General features: G+C 57.9%; 5 protein-coding genes across 5 annotated transcripts; 1 reads left to right on the forward strand and 4 right to left on the reverse strand.

The window, feature by feature from the left end:
- The first annotated feature begins 3600 nt into the window (after positions 1-3600).
- Positions 3601-5879, forward strand: B0I36DRAFT_147192 (uncharacterized protein). The gene has a single exon (XM_046148466.1). It carries the CDS (start codon positions 3781-3783, stop codon positions 5764-5766), a length of 1986 nt encoding a protein of 661 aa, XP_046010903.1. The 5' UTR covers positions 3601-3780; the 3' UTR covers positions 5767-5879.
- Positions 5880-6623: 744 nt separating this feature from the next.
- On the reverse strand, positions 6624-12720 carry B0I36DRAFT_247474 (uncharacterized protein; the record flags this gene model as incomplete). The annotated part of the gene is made up of 3 exons (XM_046150314.1): positions 6624-6686; positions 6825-12174; positions 12275-12720. 3 exons carry the CDS (start codon positions 12718-12720, stop codon positions 6624-6626), a joined length of 5859 nt encoding a protein of 1952 aa, XP_046010904.1.
- Positions 12721-13551: 831 nt separating this feature from the next.
- B0I36DRAFT_328625 (major facilitator superfamily domain-containing protein) lies at positions 13552-16008 on the reverse strand. Its single transcript, XM_046154610.1, has 5 exons — positions 15426-16008; positions 15349-15363; positions 14848-15249; positions 14335-14763; positions 13552-14227 (listed from the first exon to the last, which is right to left on the reverse strand). The coding sequence occupies exons 1-5, from the start codon at positions 15777-15779 to the stop codon at positions 13886-13888; spliced, it is 1542 nt and encodes a 513-aa protein (XP_046010905.1). The 5' UTR covers positions 15780-16008; the 3' UTR covers positions 13552-13885.
- A 1486-nt stretch (positions 16009-17494) lies between these two features.
- Positions 17495-20776, reverse strand: B0I36DRAFT_147214 (uncharacterized protein). The gene has a single exon (XM_046148468.1). The coding sequence runs from the start codon at positions 20486-20488 to the stop codon at positions 17711-17713; it is 2778 nt and encodes a 925-aa protein (XP_046010906.1). The 5' UTR covers positions 20489-20776; the 3' UTR covers positions 17495-17710.
- B0I36DRAFT_147213 (uncharacterized protein) lies at positions 20777-21463 on the reverse strand. Its single transcript, XM_046148467.1, has one exon. It carries the CDS (start codon positions 21422-21424, stop codon positions 21065-21067), a length of 360 nt encoding a protein of 119 aa, XP_046010907.1. The 5' UTR covers positions 21425-21463; the 3' UTR covers positions 20777-21064.
- Between the last annotated feature and the right edge of the window lie 296 nt (positions 21464-21759).

Below are 21759 nucleotides of genomic sequence, written 5' to 3' on the forward strand. Positions count from 1 at the left end.
TTCTCGTGGAGCTTGGCCCGCTCGGGATTGAGGAGTTGGGTGAAGGCGAGATGTGCTTGGGGGCTGTACCGGTCTTCGGTGCCGCCAAAGGGGCAGTCGGGTTGTCATCACTACGGGTCCTCGCCAGGGCCGCCCTGGAGGTGCGGTAGTTTTGGACTGCAAGAAGTGGCAGAGCAGGCGTTACCATCTGAGACCAGAGATTTGGGGTGCTGATGGCTGCACACACACAAACACGCTCACACACCAATCCCTTGGGCTTGTTGTCATCTCATGAAAAATACCCGTCCATAACTCCATAACTCGAGCTGCTGCCCAGGTTTCAGAGCGTTGGAAAGTATGATGTGAAAGAATACCTTTGTGAGACTCGAAACAGAGGAAAATGCATACGCAGCCAGGAACTCTACATTCACTTTTTCTCTCTTTTGAGAATGCATCATGATGGATGTGCTACACCTTGTGCATCCTATATTTCCGAACCTCTTGACCAACCCTTTCAAGTATGTAGTGGGTATCGGGACGCGGTGCTAGCTGTGCAAAATTGTCGCTAGTTGGCAGTCGACTGAACTGACCAAATGCCAAGTTCTGCTGCTTTACAACCAAGCCATCCGAGCTCGTTGTCGACTTGTGCTCCAGATCACCCCAAAGCGGATGTCCACAAGAACGCCAACCGTGCAAGACGCGCAGTGTAGTAGATTTTGACTGCAAGCGCATCTATCTATCCTGCCAGGATATTTCTTTGTTCGGGCTATCATCAAAGCATAAAGCGTGCAGCCATTTCCGCTGCGGGTGGGCGCTGCATGCCAACTCTGGCGCTCGTGGGTGGTGGTTTTTGGCTACTGCCAAACTCGCACACACGCGGGCGGCCGAAGGTGACATCATCGACGTCATGGTTAGACAATTGCGCATACCAATCGAATCATAGGTACAGGACAATCTCCAGCTTGGCAGGCCAACTTGGCAGAAATGGCCGCTATTCTTTTTCGGATCCGACTATCTGGCAACCGATGCAGTTTCCCTCCAAGCTTGCAGGTGATCAGAGGCTCGTTATTGCGTACCTACATTGGCCTGTGGACTGGGCAATGGCCGACGTGCCGAGGCCTGCCCGCCCGCCCCCTGTCGACTGCCGGGACGACGTCATGCTGCCATTGGCTACTGACCTTGGCTGTGTGCTCTAGCACAGCCAGCATGGCGAAGTGGTGTGGTTATGCCGTGCGCCCGATTCAGACATCCATCGATATCGTTGACGTCTGCATGCCGTTTCTGCAATGCTGTTCCACGCTCCCTCCCATCGGAACCAGTCAGCGGCGCTCAACATGAATACAGCGCAGTCCGAGATCATCTTGCCATGCGCAATCCGATGCAGATCACCAATCTCAAAGCAACGACGGGACGGCCGCCTGTGTGAGCTGGTGGTGATGTCAAGCCGTCGTCAAGTGCTTGCCTAGGACACTGGCAACCTCGCAAGCAGACCCTCCGCGCCAAAGCCGGTTTCGGTAGTCTTGTGCGGTTCATCGTCTGGGGTGCACCAACTTGGGTTCTGTGAAGCCCAAGCTTGCGACGACACAAGATGCGAGAAGCAGCTAAAAGACGACGGCCGACATTGCCGACCCCCTCGCAATGGCCCCTTGGCAGCCCCTCAACCTTCCAAGCTTCCAAGCATGGCCAAGCCCCCGGGTTGCAGACCCGCCCACCAATGACATAAGTGCGGGTTTTATCCTCTTTGCATAGGTCGGTGTGCCCAGACCGGAATGGTGATGAGTGCGAGAAGATGTCTTGGACTTGTGCATCTCTGATCCGACCATCTGATCTGCGGCGGTGTGGTGTCACAAGCAGGGCGCTGCGAAGCCAATTGTGTCCACGCCAGCACACCCTCGGGGCTTATCTTTGCTCCATGAGGGTAAGACACAGCTGGCGGCCAGTTTCTTATTACAGGGTGCCAAAGTCAGCATCGTTGAAGGGGGCGTGGCACAGGACGTCGTCAATTGATAGCCGTGCCAGCGATGATCCGCCCAGGCAGCCGAATTCTTCGCAGATGGATCCCCGAGTCAGCGCGAGGCCTGGCTGACAGTGGAACCACGTTGTCTAGGCCGTGGCATGGCATGGTGCACAGACGACGAGGTCAAACCGGCCGCCCGTCAGGTCAGGGCCCGTGCTTGCGAGCAGCCCCAGAGCAGGCCCTGCCCAGCCACTGGCATTGAAGGGGGTCCTTCGGCCTGCACTGGTGGGCATTGTTGTGCTGGCCGCCTTTGACGCTGCACACAGCTGCAGGATGCAGACCGCCATAATAGCTGTGGCTCTCTGCCAGACAGCAAAGTGCACATCTCGCACTCGGCGCTCTTGTCGTATTCGCCCGGATGTGGAACGTACGAGCTTGGCCCTTGTGCGCGACTGAGCTGTCGGGCGAGGGGTCAGTCGATTAGGGGTCTGCTGACCAGCCAGCACGGGCGGAGGCTGCCTGCAACCACAGTCCGTCTCGAGTAAGGGAAATTGCTGCAGGCGCTGGCGGGAGAGCTAGCTGGTAGGGCCCGTGGAGACACGCGAGAGTGGATGCTTGTGGCTGGGGGATCCGAGTTCGAGTTTTCAGGAGCTACTCCGTATCGAGCTCCGTGGGCCCCCCGTGGCCGGATGGTCCGCTGGATCGTGCTCATGGCAAGGCCAGGCCCGTGGAAGGATCAAGGAACAGTCCACGAGACGGCGGAGACGGCGGGCGGCGCAAGGGTGCAGCTCCTGGGCCTGGGATGCCGAGGCGACAATGCTCCGTGGTGACGCAGTGGGGGCGTCTTGCAGGCTGTGCTCGTTGTAGGAACTTTGTGTGCCCTGCAAAAGCTGCTGGAGACTGATGTCAATCCGAGGCGTGGGCTGTTGGGACAGACAGGAGACTGGATGCTAGGCAGGATTGATGGAATAGGCTGCTATTATCCACCCAGCTAAACCCGGAAGTGTCGGCGGGCAGCGGCAGGAGCTTCCCTGGAGGCAGGTGGATGGCGGGTGCCTGAGGTTGGCATAGCCAGGTACGTACTCCGTACTCCCTAGAGCTACCAGGGCCAGCAGTCCAGGCCACCAGGCCGCCCCGCATTGGGGGGGGCCGGCCACCTGCACGCCGTCCAGTGGCCTGCAGGCCAGCCCGATCGACGGACCCTGCACGCACTGCACTGCGCTTGCAGTTTAAACATGAAGCCAGCCGCTCGCCTCAGCAGCTGCCATCCTCGACTCACAGTCCTAGCCCAAACCTTCGTCGACCCGTCGTCCACGCTTACTCACCTGCTGCCACGGCGACTCCTGCCGCTGACGTCCTCAAAGGTTCCAGCCACTGGCCGCTTGCTGCCTTGTTTGCCCGGCCGCGCCAGCAACACAAGCCTAACCCGCAGAGCTTGTTTATCTCGTTCTCCCGCACCAAACACTCCCCCTCTGGGCTCGCCATATCTCAGACAATCACCAAGCGACTGCCGCCCTGCCTTTGTTGTGCCCAGCTCTCTCCATTCTTGCGTATTAGAACCGCATCGCCAGTGTCTTGTCCAACACGCCTTCGCGGCTCGTCCGCCCTAGACGCGCCTCGCGTGCCCAGAAATGTCTCGGCTCTCGAGCTGTCCTCCACCAGTCCTAGCTTCTCACATATAATACCTATCTACCTACGCTTACCTACCTATCACCCGTGGCCACTGTCGCCGCCGCCGCACCCACAAAGGGCCCTGTTTCCTCCGGGTTCCGGCCATCCGCCCCCCGGATCCCGCGGAGTCTTTCCAGCCAGCACGAAGGAAGCCACCATCGTGTGTGCCTGCCATGTTTGTCCACGCAGGCGCCAGCCTGCATGGCCATGAGTACTCGGCCAGGGCACCACCAGGCACGCAATCTACGGCTGCCGCCGCCGGCCAGAGACGTCATCCTTCGCTGCTCCGTTCGGCCTTTGGGGGCCCTGCCCAGCGCTCGTCGACGCCGCCAGCTTCCTCTGTATATGATCCACCATCCCCGTCGCCGTCACCTTCACCATCACCTTTACCGAGGTCGCCTCTACTGCCAGCTGCCTTGCTCTCACCAAAGAGATCTCGGCCTTTCTCTGACACGTTCGTCCAGGCGCCTGCTGCCGCTGGATTAGTTTCGTTATTTACCGAGCCTAAACATGTTTGCTCACCACAGTCACAAGTCATGACCGAGGATGAAGCGGGACAGTCCGACACCGATGGCTGTATATCCGACAGCGATGTCAGCCGCGCTGCCGGATCCTCTCGCCGGGCCAGGAAGCAGTCGCTGCGTACTTCGACCGCTTATGTTCTCGCCCAGCCGGCACCCAAACTCCGGCACAAGCAGCGGATCATGCATACAAAGCCCCAGCTGCTCACCCAGCTGCAGCTGCTCGCGCCGGGCGACAGGCCGAGGCCAGTCATCGACGCATACCCGTCATCCGCCTTCGCAAAGACCATCATGGCTCCCTTGCTGAAGCGTGTGCCTCGTATCGCTGGCATCAAGACTGAGCTGAGCGTCCAGGACATCATGCTTGTAAAGAGCCAGGACTATGCCGCGCACGCGACCGACACGGACAGCGACGCAGGCGATGACGACATGAAGGCTCGTGACTTGGTTGCCATCTTGAGCCCGCTCCGGACTGACGACCGGGTAGAGATCGTCATGGCAGACGGCAAAGTCTGGACCGCGTGTCCGCGCAATGCCACCAACAATGGCTGCTCATACGATTTCGTTTCGGTCGATGAGAATGGCGCAACCATCACGGCACGATGGGCTCGGAGGCGCAATGGCAGCAAGTCTGCAATGCCTCAGTCACCCCTCCAACAGGAATACAAGTACACTTTCAGCATCATCAACCCCGAATGTCGACGTCACCCCATCATGGCTACCATGATGTCTTCGTCTCTCGAGATATTTGACAGCTACACTACCGTGTCGCAATCTTCTAACCGCTATCCGCCCACGTCACCTTCCGTTGGATCTGCAGCATCCTCACTTTCGAGTGGAGTCGATGGCAAGCGCTCAAGGCAAGTCATAGCTGTGGAGGAGTGGCAGAAGAACTTCATTGCGGTTTCGGCTGTGTGGATTGCTTCACGAGCAGTTTGGTCTGCCGATACAAAATCTGTAGACATGAGCACATCCACTGTGACGTACTCTACACCTTCGTCGCCGCTCGTTACATCTCCACCATCTCGGGTCCCAAGCAACACGTCCAATCTCGCACTATCTATCAAGAAGGCCCACACCACGACTGCGTTAGGCACGCGAGACCGTTCCGCCACCATGGCTCAGCCTGTGGACCCACCCAGAATTAGCATCCTCCCCAAAAGAGCAACCTCTACGGGAGCAGCGTTCATGCAGCGACGGCGAGCCATTCTCCGGGCGGATAGTGGATCATCAGAAGAAAGCGACTTTCGTGCTGGCGACAAACGCGCTCGACGGGCTCTTAGTGGGGACTGGACTGGCAACATCGCCACCGGACTGGGGCAGACCTCCTTGGCAGCCATTGCGCTCGCTGAGGTAGCGGACGACCACGAGCGAGCGTCAGCGCCCAGCCCGGCATCAGCGACTCTTTCAGAAGTGTCCACGCCCAGTGCGGTGTCGGAAGCGACAGGAACCTCAAAACCAGTGAAAGTCGAGATGTGGCCGAATGCGACGACATCAACAACGCCTCCTTCTCAGACATCCTCGAACGTTGCCAGAGAAAGCAAGGCAAACCCTGCAGCAGACACCGCCGACACCAAAGCACGCCATGCGAAATGGAAGTCGGTAACAACGTGGTTCACCAAGCTGCGCGCACGATAGAAACGCAAGCGGCAGCCTCCTCTTCTTCTGTGTTGAGAACAGCAAAGAATGGGGTGCGAACCGGATCAACTGTTCCCGCGCAGCTTTGAATTTGGATATAACGGCGCCGCCACCACTGTACTTTTGTAAACAAGCACAACAGCATTGTCCCTTTTGTCTGAGAGAGCAAGCGTACAAGAGAGCGAGGAAAGGAAACACGGAGTAGTAGAATACCCCCTCCCTGAATTCAAAGTAAAGCATGGGCCCACGGCTCAATTTTAATCACTACCTTGCTGTCTATGTGTGTGTGTGGGTGTGCCTTGTCCTCAAAAGTGACCTTGCTGCCAGCATCAAAGGCGATCCTCAGCCGTACATGCGAGATTGGAACATTGTGTCGTCGAAAGGGTATCACTATGGAGTTCAGCATACCATATATCGCCCACACAGCACACAGACTATTCTCGAAAAATGCTAAGTTGCACCTGTTTGGGTCTTCGTCTCTTCTGTCATGGTCGCGTGGTTCTCCTCTTTTACCTTTTTCCTCGTAAGCACGTTCTATTCTACACACACAGGTGATCAGGAACAGCCGGCCTGTCAACCAATGCACGTCATGCATGCTTTGTATTGCACGTGTCGACGAAAAGGAGACGACTGCCTGGGTTCCCAAGTCCATCCATCGCCACACTGGTAGCTGAAAGCTAGCTACTCCTCGCCTCCGTCCACGCCACGCTCACGCCTCGTCTGCCGGAAGGAGGACTCGCCGCCAAGTGGTATTTTATTCTTTGCCGCCGCATTTTCAAACAGGTGTGTACTTTTCTGGCTGATAGCGTTGTTTTTGAGGCGTGGCTTTGCTGTCGTTGTGTCGTATTGGTCCAGGTCTAGGCAAAATAGCTCTTCCATAAGACGCCCTCGAGGTCTTCGAGCTGCTCGGGCGTGAAATACTACGGTGTACAAAGTAGTGGTCAGCCATGTGTTTACAAACCTAAGCATTGAGACCCGTGCATGCATGCAGGCAGCTAGAGCTGCGTCCCTGCGCCTGGATCTAGGCCTGCATGGGAATGCTGCAACCAAGAACTTACCTTTTGATCAACGCCCCAGCTGTCCTGCCGCGTCTTCTTGAACTCGGCCAGGATGCCCTTTGTCGCCTTGCCCACGATACCGGGGTCGTTGGCCGCGCGGCGCGCCAGAATGGCCAGGATCTCCGGCATCCACTGCGGCGGCGGCGTCGCGTAAGGAAAGGCCTCGATGAGCGCGCCGAGACCCAAAATCGCCGCATGCCTGCGCACAATCTGGAGCGAGTGGTTGATCGGGGTCTCCACACCGGGCTGCTTGCGCTTCGGCATCGGGTTCTTGTCGAGCTGGCGGACGAAGCGCGCCTTGAGCGTCTCGATGATGGGATTGCGAATGCCCACAGGAGAGCACCGGATCATGCCGGCCAACGTGGCCGCAGCGACTTGCCGCACCTCTGGCTGTGAGTCGGAAAGCATATCGCCCACCGCATTGAACAAGGCCTCGCGCTGGTCCGGGTTCATGAGGAACAGCCGGCGGAAGTAGATGACCTGCATGTTGACGAGTGCCCGCAGACGCTGATGCCAGCTAGTCGCACTCTTGCCGAGTCGCGTGAGCGCTGCTGTGAATGGGCCGTCTTCGCCTGCACGGAAGGGGATGTTGGGCAGATGGCGATACACATGGTAAGCAAGGCGCATCAGCTCCGGATCCTCCTTGACATCCATCATGTGTAGAAGCTGGTCGATAAGCTGCTCGTGGAAGAACGGCACGAGCTGAATGCACTCTTGAGAGGAAAGCGAGCAGTCGAGCCAGGTCAAGACCGTCTTGGATCCGGAAGTGTACGCCGACGGGGTCTGTTGGCCAGGAGTGCGTTCGAGACGCCACTTCTCCAGCTGGTCAAACACTTCAGTAAAAGTCTTCGAGAGATCCTCGCTAGGCTTGTACGGTCGAATGCCGATGCTCGACTCGGCCTTGTTAGCCTCAAGCAGGGTGCTCACGTCCCTGAAAGACTCGTGGTAGCGTGTGCGATAGATGGTCGATATCACCCGACCCATAGACTCACGCACAGACTTATATGGGTGGTCAATGTGAGCCAGGAAGTCTTGCAGAATGGGCTTCTCGTGCCGGTAGTGCCAACCGCAGTCGTTGATCAGGAACTCTAGCAGCTGTACCTTGGACGACTCCTTGAATGCCGCATTGGACGACATGTCGAGGCGGAACGAGCTGATGCTCTCGACAAGCTCATGCGCTCGCCGAGGATCCTTCGTGTCAATGATAAAGTGCAGGCAGGTAATCCAGTACTGCAAGTTCTCGGGTGTCAGGCTCTCAGCAAAGATCTTTAGAATCAAAGGCTGGGCGAATCCCCAAGACTGCTCCTTCATCTCGATAGGGTCATCAGAAGTGCCAGCCAGGAGGGCTCCGAGGATCTCTGATGTCGCGCGGTGTTGGTGCTTGTCGCTGCCGTCTCCATAGACCTCGAGCGTCAGCTCCTCGACATCCTTGAACTTGAGCTTCGTTTGGCCGTAGTTCATGAGGTCGAACACATGCATCAGAAGTATGACATTTTGGCTGCGGAATCTGTCTGAAGAGTGGTCCCGAGGCTCCTGCTTCAGGTACTCGAAGCACTGCGCCAGCCAGTCGCGCGTGACTATATCGCCAATCTGCTTCCGGGCAGCCTTCTCAACCTCGTCATAGGCATCGAAGCGATGCGGCTTGGTGCGGAACGCCTTCATGGTGTCGCCCCACACTAGCCAGCCGGCATGGTCACTGTCGACAAAGTATTCGGCGTGCTCGTAGTCCTTGAAGCTGTCGAGGAACTTCTGCGTCCAGTTGGGATCGTCCTTCGGGATCGGGACAGTCAGCTTGTTGGGTTCGTGCTCGTTCTCAAGGAGATAGTCCTTGTAGGAGTGGTTGTACACAGCTCGCTGATCAATGGCCGTGAAGATATTGGAGAAGGCCGTCATATAGCTGGCTCGCAGTCCCGGATGCGAATCATTGGCACCCCTGCCCACCAGATCGATGAACTGAGGGGGTACGAGCGTCTCGAAGCGCAAGGTCAGATTCGTGGCGAAGATGGCGCAGCGACTGGCAATCTTCCAGTGCTTCTCCTTAGCCTCCTCGATCAGCTCGAGACCCAGAGCAGCTTTTTTAGCCTCAACCTGCCTCCGCCGATCGACGACAAACTCATGCTTGCTTTCAATGGCAGCGGTACAGTCTTCTTCCGGACGAATGAGATCCACTATCTCGTCATCGGTGATAACCATGATCTCCATCCTTTTCCCGAACTCAATCAGGGGATAGAGGGCAGTGGCTCCGACGTTCTGGATAGAGCTCTTGTCCACAGCAGCAGTCTGGATGTACATGCGCATGGCATCTGGAGCGAATCTCCAGTCTCGGAGAAGTGTCTTGAGCAAACTTGTAAAGAAGAGGGTGTACATGGCGCCCTTGATACGGTCATGGTCGTTCTCATCAAGCGCCTTGCGGAATCTTTGTAAGATGACGGGAATGACCAATGGCCGCCCGCCAATCAAGACCTTAACAGATGCGTCTTGGGCACCCTGTGCGACCCTGCGCACGTCAGCATACAATGACAGCGATGACTCGGCCAGATCCAGTAGCAGCTGCTTGTCGAGCTCGCTCTTGCGGCGGATGGTGGCATTGTGCTTGACTCGCTGCAGCTGGTACGCGTCCGCCCGCTTGATCAATAGAGGTCGGGGATACTGCTTCCGCAGACCACTGATCTTAAATGGTGCCACATCGGCTTTGTAGAGACGGACCAGGCGCTCCAGTGGATGAGCCGACCTCTCGAACCCTACGTCCGTAATCCAAGTACGATACGTGCTGTACAGAGAGGTGAAGCAGGAAACATCGTCCTCCTGGTGCGCATTCAGGAAGGAGTGAGTGCGCGACAGCAGGCGGCCAATGTCCTCACGAAGCTCATGCATCCGGTTGTACAGTGAACTGGTAGTGGACAGCAAATACCCGCTCTGGTAACGGAATTGCGGCTTCGTCTCATCATCCTCCCCAACATCAGCAAGCGGATCATCCTCGTCGTCATCGCTGGTGTCGTCCTGCATCAGATCGTCACCATCGTTGTCTTTGGTGCCATTGGTGCGGGGGCGCGTCTCCCCAGAAGCACGCGTGGGGTCAAACAGGTTCGCAATGCCAGAAATGACCAGGCGTAATTGTGTGAGCTGCCTCGAGACCTCATCTGACCACTCCTTGTTCTTGCCGTTGCGGCTGACCGGCGGTGTGTCGCTCATAAAATCCTCCAAAGTTTTCATGGCGCCACCTGCTTGGGACTCGAATAGCTCCACCGCAAACTCAATCTCCTCGGGTACGGGCTTGTGCCACCGAATTGTCAGGTCCGAGGGAGCGGTGACTTGCCCCCAGTCGCTGACATCTAGGCCGCGCTCGAGAACGTCAGGCTCGTACAAGCGGTTGTCGACGGGGTACACATGGGTGAGGTTCAGCAGCAGGTGGTGGATGTAGTTGCTGATGTGGATGGTGGGCAGACCTTTGCACTTCTCCTGCATATACTCGGCAATGTTGAACAGCTCTTCCTTGTACTTCAGAACCTCGCTGCCGACGTGGACAACGCACATGCTGAGTATGCTGACGTGCCAGACAAGGGCCCGGTCTCGAGGTAGGATTTCGGTGCCGCTGCTGCGATCCGAGGCGGCCCCGTTGTAGTCGATTTCGTTGCGAATGTTGACGATCAGCATCGGGATGAAGACCTTCAGCGTCTTTTCGGGATGGACTTTGCAGAGGGCGTTGCAGATCCACGCCATAGCATCCCTAGCCTGATGGACCACATGTGTTGAAACAAACGTTGCGAGCTTCTCAAGCGCGATGTCGAACAGGTCATCTGACAGTGAAGCAAACATTGGGGTCAGCGCCGCCGGCAAGGTGTTTATAATATTGTCCTCTGGCGACCCAGACCTCAACTGGGACGAGTCGGGGAGGTTCTCGAGCAGCGTGAAGACCTTGCCCAGCAATGCCAGCAGGAATTCGCCGAAACCGGCGGTAGAGGACCGGACAATATCGGCTTCCTCCTCGTCACTGAGCTCATTCTGGTAGTCAATCTTGACGTCTGAACCCTCCCGCTCCATGCGCTCCATCTCGCCCTGGACCCACTGCATGGCTAGCGATGTGTCGTGGATTTTGTTGTCCTCTTTCGTGAGCGGCACGAAGGGAATGCTGTACGCCACGCTCTGGAAGAAGTTGAGGGTATACTGGGTCTTGTGTAAGTCGTTGGCATCAATTCCGGGCAGGGCGAGGGCGAGAAGCGCCGTGATGTGGCAGCGGAAGCCTTTCTGCCGCGACATGACGTTGGCGATCATCTGGAGGCCGCAGAGACTAGACGTTGTCCTGTGCACCTCAACAAGGCCCTGCAAGCTTGGGTAGAACCTCTGCAAAGCACCAGGCAACATCAAATCGGGCTCAAGGAAGGTCAGATTCTGTAGCGCCCCAAAGTACATGCCAGTGACCTTGCTGCTCTTGCCGAACAGACCCATGAATGTGACCTCGCGCAGGCTGAGCACAAACCGCTTCTTCAAAGCCTCATCAATCTTCCTGTCTGAAGGCGTGTCTTGCTCACCGCGCTGTTCCTTGTTCCAGCGGGACACAAATAGCTCGGTGAGGTAGAAGGTGAGCTGAGCCAGCATCACAGTCCAGGCGCCACTGTTTGAAGGGTGGAAGAATGTGTCAACGGACTCCATCAAGCCTTCGAGGCTGCTCAAGATCGAGCTATCCTTGTCAATGCATTGTGGCGACAAAGACGATACGATCCACCTAGCGACAATGTATGAAATCGGATGCTTCTTCTTGTCCTTCTCGAGGAAGATACCCATGCCCGCTGAGTAGTCTAGCGACGTGTATGGCGAGTTGGCCTGGCCGACGGGGATTTCTGTGAGGCGCAATATGGCCGTGAATATGAGATCGGACTGCTCTCTCGTGAAGATGCCGTGCTCTCCAAAGGGCACAGGCTGCCATGTAAGGTAGTCCCGAGCCATTCTCGAGAAGATGTCGATGAATGCAGTGTCGACAGCCTTGGACCTGGTCATCAGCGACCAGAGGTGGAAGAAAGTCGGCACAAAATCCGAAGGCTGTGACTGGGGTTCTGTGATGGACGCAGGGCGTGTAGGCATCAGAATATTCAGTGTGCCAACAACAATGTATGCGTTCTGGATGTCGGAGGTGCTGAAGTATGGCAGGAGCTCTTCGAGCATAGCCCGCCTCTCGTTGGGGTCGAAGTATGACTGGGCCTGCAGGCATAGCTTCCATAGGTGTTTCAGTCCTCGCCGACGGGAGGAGTGGTGTGCAGGTGCCTCGCTAGGGAGTACGAGAGCTCTGATCTCTTTCCATAACGGTCGCCAGTCGTACGTGAGGTCGTCTTGCGGTTTTAAGCATTGCTTTCTCCTGGAAAGGCAGGAAGCCGGCAGTCAGTCAAGAGTTCCCGAAGCTAGCAGCAGACTGGACAGAAATGAGGCTCAGCGGCTCAGTGTCCATGGTAGCTTACCTGGTCAGTGTTGAGACCATCTTGGCGAACCTGTCCGCCGTGGAAGAGTCGAGTCCTGGCGCCAGGGACAAGTGGAAGTAGAGCGTGGCGAGCTTGGCCCTCAGCTGACGGGGCATGTCAAACTTGAGGGCGAGCCATCCCTGAAGCTGCCGGGTCCAGTGCAAGGCGCCGGACGAGAAGTCCTCGGCCTTGATGGAGATGTAGAGCTGCTTAAGGATACCGTGCAGCGCAGCGTCCCGCTCGCCTTCCTCCTCGACGTCATATGGAAGCAGCTCGAAGTAGGCAAAGGTGCGTGGGCGGTATCGTTTCTGGTCGTCAGACTCGCCCGACGGAGGCAAGCCCGGGGTCGTGGCGCGCGAGATTGTGTCGGCGGCAGCGGCGCTGCTCAGGAACTGGGAGACGGCCGAGAAGGCCGTCTCGGAGGAGGGGTCGAGCCCTTCGTCCATGGTGGGAGGGCGGGCTAGCCTCAGCGGCCGGCGAAGAGGCCGATGGCTGTATGCTTGTAGGCTCTATGTGCAATGGACTCGATGTCAATGCCGATGTCAATGTCGATGCTGAGACCGAGGCGGGTGGTGAGGGGTCGCGATTGACCCGAGTCACGAGAGCGGGCGGTTATGCGAATTGACGACGATGGGCGCAAGGGAGCTCGACTGCGAAGCAATGCACGCAGTCCTGTCCTGAGGAGCTGCAGAGGGGCACAAGGGTGGCGGCGGCGGCACAGCTGCAGCTTGGACAGGGCACTAATGCGAAGAAAAGATGAAAAGATGCAGCGAAGATATGCCTGTCGTGAAGAGAGGGACCGGCCGCGTGCAGAGAAGGCCGTCGTCGACGCTGGCAAGGCAAGCGTTGGTCGACGTAATACAACAGGCGCAGGGCGAATAGGGTGCGGGCAAGGCTATGTCATGCACTTGCTTGGGGCGGCGCAAAGCAAAGCTGGGGCCGCGCAGGCACCTTGCAAGCCTGGAGCTCCTCTCAGTCAAGGTAGGTCAAGGGGTCCTCTCTCCCTTGCCTTCCCCTCACCCTGACAAAGGCAGGCCAAAGGTGGGGCCGTGTTGCGGCGCCAACGCTGTCAATGCAGCAACCGTCGCTTTTCCTCCCGTTGACATCCACACGTGTCTGCCAGCCTGACTCGATCTGGCTTCGGCGTGGCAGGTATCAACCTCATTGCGCGTCTCCAGGCGTCAGCAGGCTGGTGGCCTCGCTTCATGGCAGTGCTTTTCGACCAGGTGACCGTCACTGTCAATCATAGAACCTCGTCCACGGGTCAGCAATCGTAAGTGTCACAATAATTACCACCGAGGTATTCGGAGACAACGGAAGTGGCTTGCAAGGGCCGAATCTGGTATCTATGCGCAATGAAAATGCTCAAACCCAGAAGTCTCTTGGAGCTCAGAGATATGGATGGTCCATATTGTGCAAAAGGGCCATCACCATCGCTCCCCTCCACGGAACCTCACAGAGTTGTTAATATCAAGTGCCTGTGTGTAGGTATCTTGCACAAACGCCCGAAGCTCCATCAATGGGGCGCCCTGACTTGTCCATGAACCTTGCTCCAAAGTGGCCCGCAGTCTCCGGGCTTTTTCTTCCAGGCCGGCCAAACTTTGACCCCATCTACTCGACCTTCTTGTTGATCCGCGGCAGCATCAGCCACAAGCCCAGGATGGCCGCCAGCAGCGCGACAATCACGGGTTGCAGCACCTGCACACCCCTGGCCTGCGCCAGCGCGCCCACGCCGAACGGCAGGATCGCCGCGCCGCCGCCGCCAAACGCCGCCGCGAACCCGATGGCGCTGACGTGCAGCGACTTGGGCAGCAGCTTGGACATGACGACCATGACGGCCGGGAACAGCGGGCCCAGGAAGAAGCCCACGAGCCCGACGGCCACGGTCGACACGATGAACTGCGGGACGAGCCAGAAGAGAATCTGCAGGCCGATGGCGGTGGGGAGGTAGATCTGTGCACATTTTCTTTCAGTTAGCTTCTGCTTTTTTTTTGTTTACATCGGTGAATGGGACTTGTGTGTGGCGGCGGGGATTCAGGCCACACACTACTACTACTCACAGTGATCGCCAGCCTCTCTCCCAATCTCGGCGTGACAAAGCCCAGAACCACCCTACCGACAGTGATCCCCAGCCAGAACCCCATGGCCGCCATGCCGCTGGCAAAGGCCTCGCCCTGGCGCACCTGGATCATGAACTCGACGATCCAGCCCCCCAGCGCGACCTCGATGCCCACGTAGCCGAGCAGGAAGATGGCGCAGAGCCACGTGACGCGGGCTCCGGGCCGGTAGAGCAGGGCAGTCCGCAGGCCTCCGGTCTTCTGCTTCTGCTGCTGCTGCGTGGGCGCACTCTGGTCTATAGTGGTAGGTTCTGCTGCGTGCGCCTCGGCCTCGTTCTCGCCGTGGGTTGCGAGGGACGCCCGGTACACTTCCCCGGTGGCGGACCAGAAGGTGAAAGTTGCGGAGAAGAGCTCAAGGGCAGCCAGGCCGATCTGCGAATAGACAGCCAGGTGAGCCCACCGTGCGCCTCGACGTCAAATGGGGGGTTGAGTGAGGGCCAAGATCGAGAAACATACCATGATGTAGTAGTAGTACCACCACCCAACCCGCGCCTTGGTGATGAGCGTCGTCGCAATAAGGGGCGCGAGGACCGCGCCCAGCCCGTACAGACCATGCAGGAGGCCAAGCACCTCGTTGGCATTGGCCATGTTGCCGATCCAGGCGTTCCAGGCGGCATCGGCCAGCCCGTTGCCCAGGCCGGCGAGGACAAAGGCGAGCACGAGGACCGGGTAGGGCGGGTGCGTGGCGATGATGATGTAGGCGGTGATGTGGGCGACGCCGGTGAGGATGGCGACGCCGCGCTGGCCGAACTTGAGGTGAATCATGTTGTTGGTGAGTGCGGCGGCGGTGTAGCCGACAAAGGGGGAGAGGAAGATGAGCGAGACGATGGTGTAGTCGAGGCCATAGTACTCTTGGATCTGGACGGGTTGTCAGTACTTTCCCCAAGTTGCCCTTGCCAGCCATACCCAGCTGGGTGGAATCAGTATTTCCGCGGTTCGACATGAGGCGTCACATACATATGGAATAAGAGGCTGTCAACACACGTTAGCAGAAGGCTCCCGATCTATCCCCGGTTGTGTAGCCAGATACTCACTCCGTAGGCGGCATCATTCGAGCCCATGACCACAAAGGACCAGAAGCACGAGCCCACACGGGCGATGTTGGACCTGGGCGAGTTCCACTTCTGGAGAGGCTCTGCGGCGGTCGTCGGCCCAGGAAGAGCCGTCATGTCCTGCTGCCACACTCCGGCGTTGCCAGACGCGGGGGGGTGGACGCCATCGTGGCTGGACCGGGACTTTGCGCTGCTCGTTCCGCTGCTGCTCCTGCCGCCGTTTCGCAGGGTGCGGCCAGCGGCGGCAGGGGTTGTGATGTTGTCCTTTGGCGGGGATGGAGAACGGAGGGAGCTCATGGCCTGCAGCTCGACCGTAGTTGAGGACGAGGAGGCCATTTTCTCGGGAGCTGTGTATAAGAACTCGAGAGCAGAAATGGTGGAGGGAACTGCAGCTGTCGAGATGCTGAGGAGGAGTGAAGAGGCGATGTGAGCCCAGGTAGAATGTACTGTACAGCCACGAGACAATCGAGCACAGGCAAGGGGACAAGAAACTGGCGGCACTCTACTCTTTATACCTTGCCACAGTCCGGCAGTGTCATGGTAGATGGATGGTTGTGCACAGAAGATACGGCCGTGGCGGTCTCGCGAGAATGCAAGTCCAGCCATGATTGAGTTCTGATGCGGCTCTCACCCCAGGCGGAGTCGAGGGGGGCATGCATGGCCCAAACTCCGCCCTGCTGGGGGCTGCCCCGGCTCCGCCCCCGGCGGTGCGCCGGCCGCCGTGTCTGTCTGTCTGTCGCCACTGGATTGCCGGCGGCAGGTCACGGCTTGGCAGGCGGCTAATCTCCGGGCACGGGGTTTGAACAGCGCGCATGCCTGGTCAGACATCTGCCGTCACGACATACTTTGCCCTGCCCAGACGACACGGTTTAGACTCGCGAGCCAATCTGTTGGAGCGGCATCCCCGCACTCCCTGTGTACATGCAGTGTGGAATATGCATGGCATGACTCTCTGGGACATGTGTCACAAGGACAACCACCTGAGAAGAAAACAAAAAGTCAATGGTCAAACCCCCAGGCGCTGGCCAAGCCTTGCCGCGTGCTAGTCTCTTACGTACTCGCAACTCACAGCACGCCCACCTCTCCGGCATCCTCACCGACACCGGCCCAGATGCTGGCTTGATATCACGACGCATCACCAAGGGCCTTAAAGTAACGCAAGGTCAAGCAGGTTGATCGGGATTTGGACCACCTGCATGTACCCCCGCCCCCAGATCGCCCTTAGCCCCGGGGTCCGGAAGCACGTCCCGGCCAGCCTCGGTGACTCCAAATCAAGCCTGTGTAGCTCAATAGCCACGTCGTAGTGAGGCTCAATTTGTGCCAGCGAGACAGCTGCAAGAATAACCCTGTAGACTTTCCCATTCGGGTCTATGCTTACGCATAGTCGTATTCGCCCCCATTCTGTGGCCTAGCTTTAGTCCTCTACCCTGGTTCGCTGTCGTAGCACGACCCTTTCCATTACCAAGCAACGCCCCGACCTCGAGCCACCCGACCCCAACCCGCCGTGTGACTCAGATAGTCTTGGAGGGGAGAATCATCAATTCCCGAAGATTCCCCAGTTGCCTCACTCGCAGGGCAAAGAGGACAGATCGCACCCCTCCTACGGCTGCCATTGCTCAGAAACTCAAACAACAGACTGAATGACAAAGCAGGTCCTCCCCGGAGTTCCCCCGGCCCAGGATCCCAGTTGTCGTTGCAGGGCAGCCCCAAACGGTCCGGAGTTTGTTCCTTCCAGCCAGTTGCCCAGGTTGACCAAAGTCTCATTCTGCACGCATGCAATGCTGCCACTATCATGAAATAGAAGTGCGTCATCTGGAAAAAGTCTGGGTTCATCATTTATCATTGTTGCCTTGCTGGTCTTGGTATCTCTATCGTCGTCCCACGCCAGTCGTGCCGATGCCATAAAAGACTAGTACCAACCCAACCACTATTAAAGTTGTATATCTTTGTTTCCCTGCTCCTTGCTATGAGTCTACCCAGGTGCGACTCTTCCTGCAAAGGCCGGTTGGTTCAAGACACCGTCAGAATGCAAGGTCCGGCATCCGGTGCCGTTGTTGGGATTTCCAGAGCCCCAACTTGTTGCTTTTGGATATTAATATGCTTGTGTATCGTGACCAAGGAAAGGTGTTTCGTAATGTCTGCGCGTCTCGTCCGTATCACGCTCAATATGCTGGCAGCAGTAATGTTCGTAAGACATCGACGGCGTTCTATATCAGGCCCAAGTTACTTGGAAGGAAATGGTGCTCAAGGCGTAATCTCCCTGATGCTCAGTCGTCGTCTCCCCACCATGGCACTGGGGAACGGGCAGGCGCCGTCGCCAAACCGCCAACAGCGCTCAGCCGTGCCAAGCTTTTCTTAGGCTCATGTCCAGTGGTTCCGGTTGCAGAAGGCTTCTTGCTGGGCAGTGGTGGCAACGCACTGGACGGAGCCCCTCGGCCAGTCGCAGCTGGCGCCGCCTCGATGGGTGCTCTAACAACCTTGCCGCCGGGCTCTGGGAAGTCGTTGAAATCAAAGTCATCCAGGTACAAGTCATCGTCCTCGTACTCGCTCTCGCTTTCAGGGAGATCGGCTAGCCTAGGCTGTGCTTGGGCCAGCAATTTGGGGGTGACCGCTGCCGAGTCTGCTCGTGGCCGGCCGGCATCGCTATTCGAGAAAAAGCCATGTTTGCTGAAGGTGGTCCATCTCGTCGACTTGACGCGAGTTCGTCGGTCATCTTCAGCCCATTCGTCGTCGCTCCGACCGTCGACGCTGCCCATGAATTCTGTCAAATCCGGACTTGGCTCAGCGAGATCGATTGCGCCAACACGACTGATAGGCCTGTCGAGGTAGAGAAGGACTCGTTCTTGTCGGGCCTTGCCGTTCTTGCGAGTGGAACTCGGGGCAGAAGCTGCGCCTTCTGGAGACGACTGCTGGGACTCGGTAGCACCTGTATAGGGTGCTTCCTCCTGTAGTGTACCCAGCAAGTTAGGCGCGAAGCCAGCGTCGGCGGATTCGACCGCGTCGGCTGCGTTGGCAGATGATCTCCGTTGAGGAATGACAACGGACTGTCTAGGGGGTGACCTTGTCGATGCTTCACTGACGCGCCCACCCTTCTCTGGTGCAGCTACCAGGGACTGGCTGCTCGCCCTCATCTTGGCCCGCTTCTCGCGCAGGGCAGCTAACAGCATCTCCTCTTGGCGTGTCACGGCCATGAAGCGTGCATTGTTCTTCTCACTAGAATTGCTGGCCGCAGAATCGCGCCGGATGGACTCGGGGGAGCGGAAATAGAATTCAACACTGTTTGGTGACAGAGGCGGCGTGGGCTGCTCTGACGAACGCGAGTCGCGTGTTCTACCTTGGGGACCAGGTCCAGAAAGCATCTTCTGGAAATCCGACAATGGTGCTTCCTTGTCTAGCTCTTCCACCGCGGCCTCCATGGTCGATGCAAGGGGATGGAGCGTGACTGACTGGGCTTCATGGACACGCCTTGGAGACTCGTCGTCGGAAGCTCGCGACCGGATAGACTGTTGAGCACCATCCGAGGACAGAGATGCGCCGGAATAAGGCGAAACCGTACTTCCTGATGATCGCTGAGAGTGCGAAGCGCTGTTCGACCTGGATCGTGAAGCCGCCGTCCTTGACGAGGTCCGGGGGATATCAAGGTAAGCCTTGATGGGTTTGATCTGTGCCGTATTGGGAATGCCAGACCGATCGTTGGCGGGCGTGTAGCTGACATGGTCCATGGCGGACATGATGCCGAGATTCCTCTCTGCCTTTGAGGACCCAAGATGCGGCGACGGTGATGATCTTGGGAGCGAGTCCTCGTCTGAATCGGAGTCGGACAAGGAGAGAACGCTGTTCTGTTGACGATCAATGCTCTGTATGCTACGGTCGGTACGGGATGCCTTAGACGTGCGTGTATGTCTGCTTGATACGCTGGCAGCGTAGTCCGTCATGGAACTGATTGTCGAATCCATTGGGTCCGTTGTGCCCGAGCCGCTAGTGAGATTGCGCGTGCGGGTCGAACTCTTGTCGGACGGCGACTGCGGTTCCCGGATCATGGGCTTCACAGCGGGCAAGCTGACCGAGGTCTGAGCAGTCGCCGGCCTACGGACAGTCTCGAACGGGTCAGAGGTCAAGAACGAAGGATCATCCTCTTCTGTCGGTGAGGGGGCATTGCGGAAAGACATCTCTTCGTAGTGATCGTACAGTTGGTGCAAACCCGCCGCATCACGCAAAGGTCGGTGATGCGTGGGCTGGGTGGCTACGTTCAAAGCCGGCTGTTGACTGCGGCGAACCAATTTCTTCGGCGTTCTCTGCTCGACCAAATTAGGCGTCGAGCCGCCCCATGACGACTTGAAGGACATCATGGATGGCGACCGGACTAGAGTGTGCCCACCGCCTAGATTGGGGCTCGCCGTCTTCGCGCTTGTGGGCGGATCATGCCGGACCTTGCCTCTTAGGAGATCCAACTTGGAAGGCCGCTTTTTGCGACTAGCAGCGATAGTGTCGGGATGGAACTGATCAAAGTATGGGCCTAGGGCAATGGCAGAGTTTGACGTCTGCTGAGATACCGACAATGGGACGTGTGACTTGTCGTAATGCGTGTTAATTGTAGAGTTGGACTGTCGCCGCCGTATGCTGGACATGTCTGTCGCAGTGTCGCCGGAATAGTAGTCAGCTCCCAGTGTAGCCGCCGACCGTTGTTGGCGAAGGCCAAGGCCGCTGGCACTGTGCAAATGACGCGGGACCACATCCGATTCCTCGTCCCAGCCTCTGTGGTTGATGGTGAGTTGGGGAACGCCGTGGTGCTGCCCTGCGCGATATGTCGAATTAGTGCGGCCACCCATGCTGCTCTCTGACACAGATACGCTGATGCCGCCAGAGGATTGAGCGTCCCATCCTTCATGACCTTTCCACTGTCCTGTGTGGTCAATGTTGATTTCGCCAGTGCCGAGAAGTCGCTGCGCCTTGCTAAGCGGTGCGGAGATGTTGGTCGGGGAGGCATCTTTGGCTTTCCGCCCCGGTATGGGGAACATAAATTTTGATTTGGGTTTCTGCCCCATCTTGACTACAGCCACCAGAGAGCTGGTGCCGTGTGTTCAAACAACCCTTGTCGCTGGACACGCACGCGGTGATATGTCTATCGCTTCTGCCACATTGGAGCTGGATGCCGAAATTCAAAGCCACACGCGAGGGGTTGGTGAAGAGAGCCGGTGGAATTGCGTTGGTTCCAATGAAGCTGGGCTGGCCGAGGTTGCGCTAAGTTGCCGGTTGTGTAAACGTCGTCGTTCACAGCAAACAAATTGGCGGCGATCCTTGTCGTAGTCGTGCCCGACCAACCAGTAAGGCGAGCTGGATCTCATACAAGTCGTGGCCACTGTTAGGCTTTCGAGAACAAGTCCCGGCTGGTGCTGTCGTCCTGGGACAGGTTGGCAGGACGGCAAGGCGGCCACGACGGAGGGACGAATGATCGTAGGAGAAAAGAAGGATAGTAGTGAGCTATCCAGACTGCCGGAGATTTCAAAGACTCGAACAGGAGGAGCCCAGGGAACGCAGATCATGAGAGGGCTAGCAGACACGACTAGCGTCGGCGACGGGGCGTGCAAGTTGGTTGATGACACTAGGTCCACTGGGTAATCTCAGGAAGAGCTGCTAGCCACGAAGGGACGGTAGTGCTGCGCTATTGCACACGATTGTGCGGGATAGGCCGGAGAGTGGAAAACTGGTGTTGGGCTTCGAAGGGCGTGCGCAGGTGCCCAGGCTGGCCAGGTGCGTAACGTCGAAGGTGGTGATGGCAAGCAGGTTGAGCCCAAGGCCACGCCACGAGCAACGGGCAGCAGACGTGGGTGGTGAGTGTCGGCCAGAATGACGGTGAAGAGGCGACCGAGGATGACGAGCTCGCGGGACACTGCATCAAGGGAAAGCAGAGGACATAAACGAGCGAGTCCTTTCGAGCCGGGCGGCTGGAGCGCCGAGGGATCCATGGCATAGCATGGCATGGCATGTGCTCCGGTGGGAGGAGCGGCGCGAGCCAGGATGGTGAAGGCGGCTGGTGCTGGCCACACATGAGCATGGGGAGGCCACAGCGGGCAAGCGACAGGGGCCGCAGCAAGCCACGCTGCACACCCACCCAGGGGCTGCTCGCTCGCGACTGCCGATGGATGCAACAATTATGCCACCTGCTGCCACTCTCGTTTCTTTTGATTAACTCACCAGCCAGGCGCTCTCGGCGCACCGTGAGCCATCGACACGACCTGACTACTCACACAGCACCGCAGGCAGCGAGCACTGAGAGCCCTCGTCCACCTGCGATATGCGTCGACCACGGACCCCG

Source organism: Microdochium trichocladiopsis (genome assembly GCF_020744255.1).
Source record: "Microdochium trichocladiopsis strain MPI-CAGE-CH-0230 chromosome Unknown B0I36scaffold_7, whole genome shotgun sequence".
Lineage (NCBI taxonomy): Eukaryota > Fungi > Ascomycota > Sordariomycetes > Xylariales > Microdochiaceae > Microdochium > Microdochium trichocladiopsis.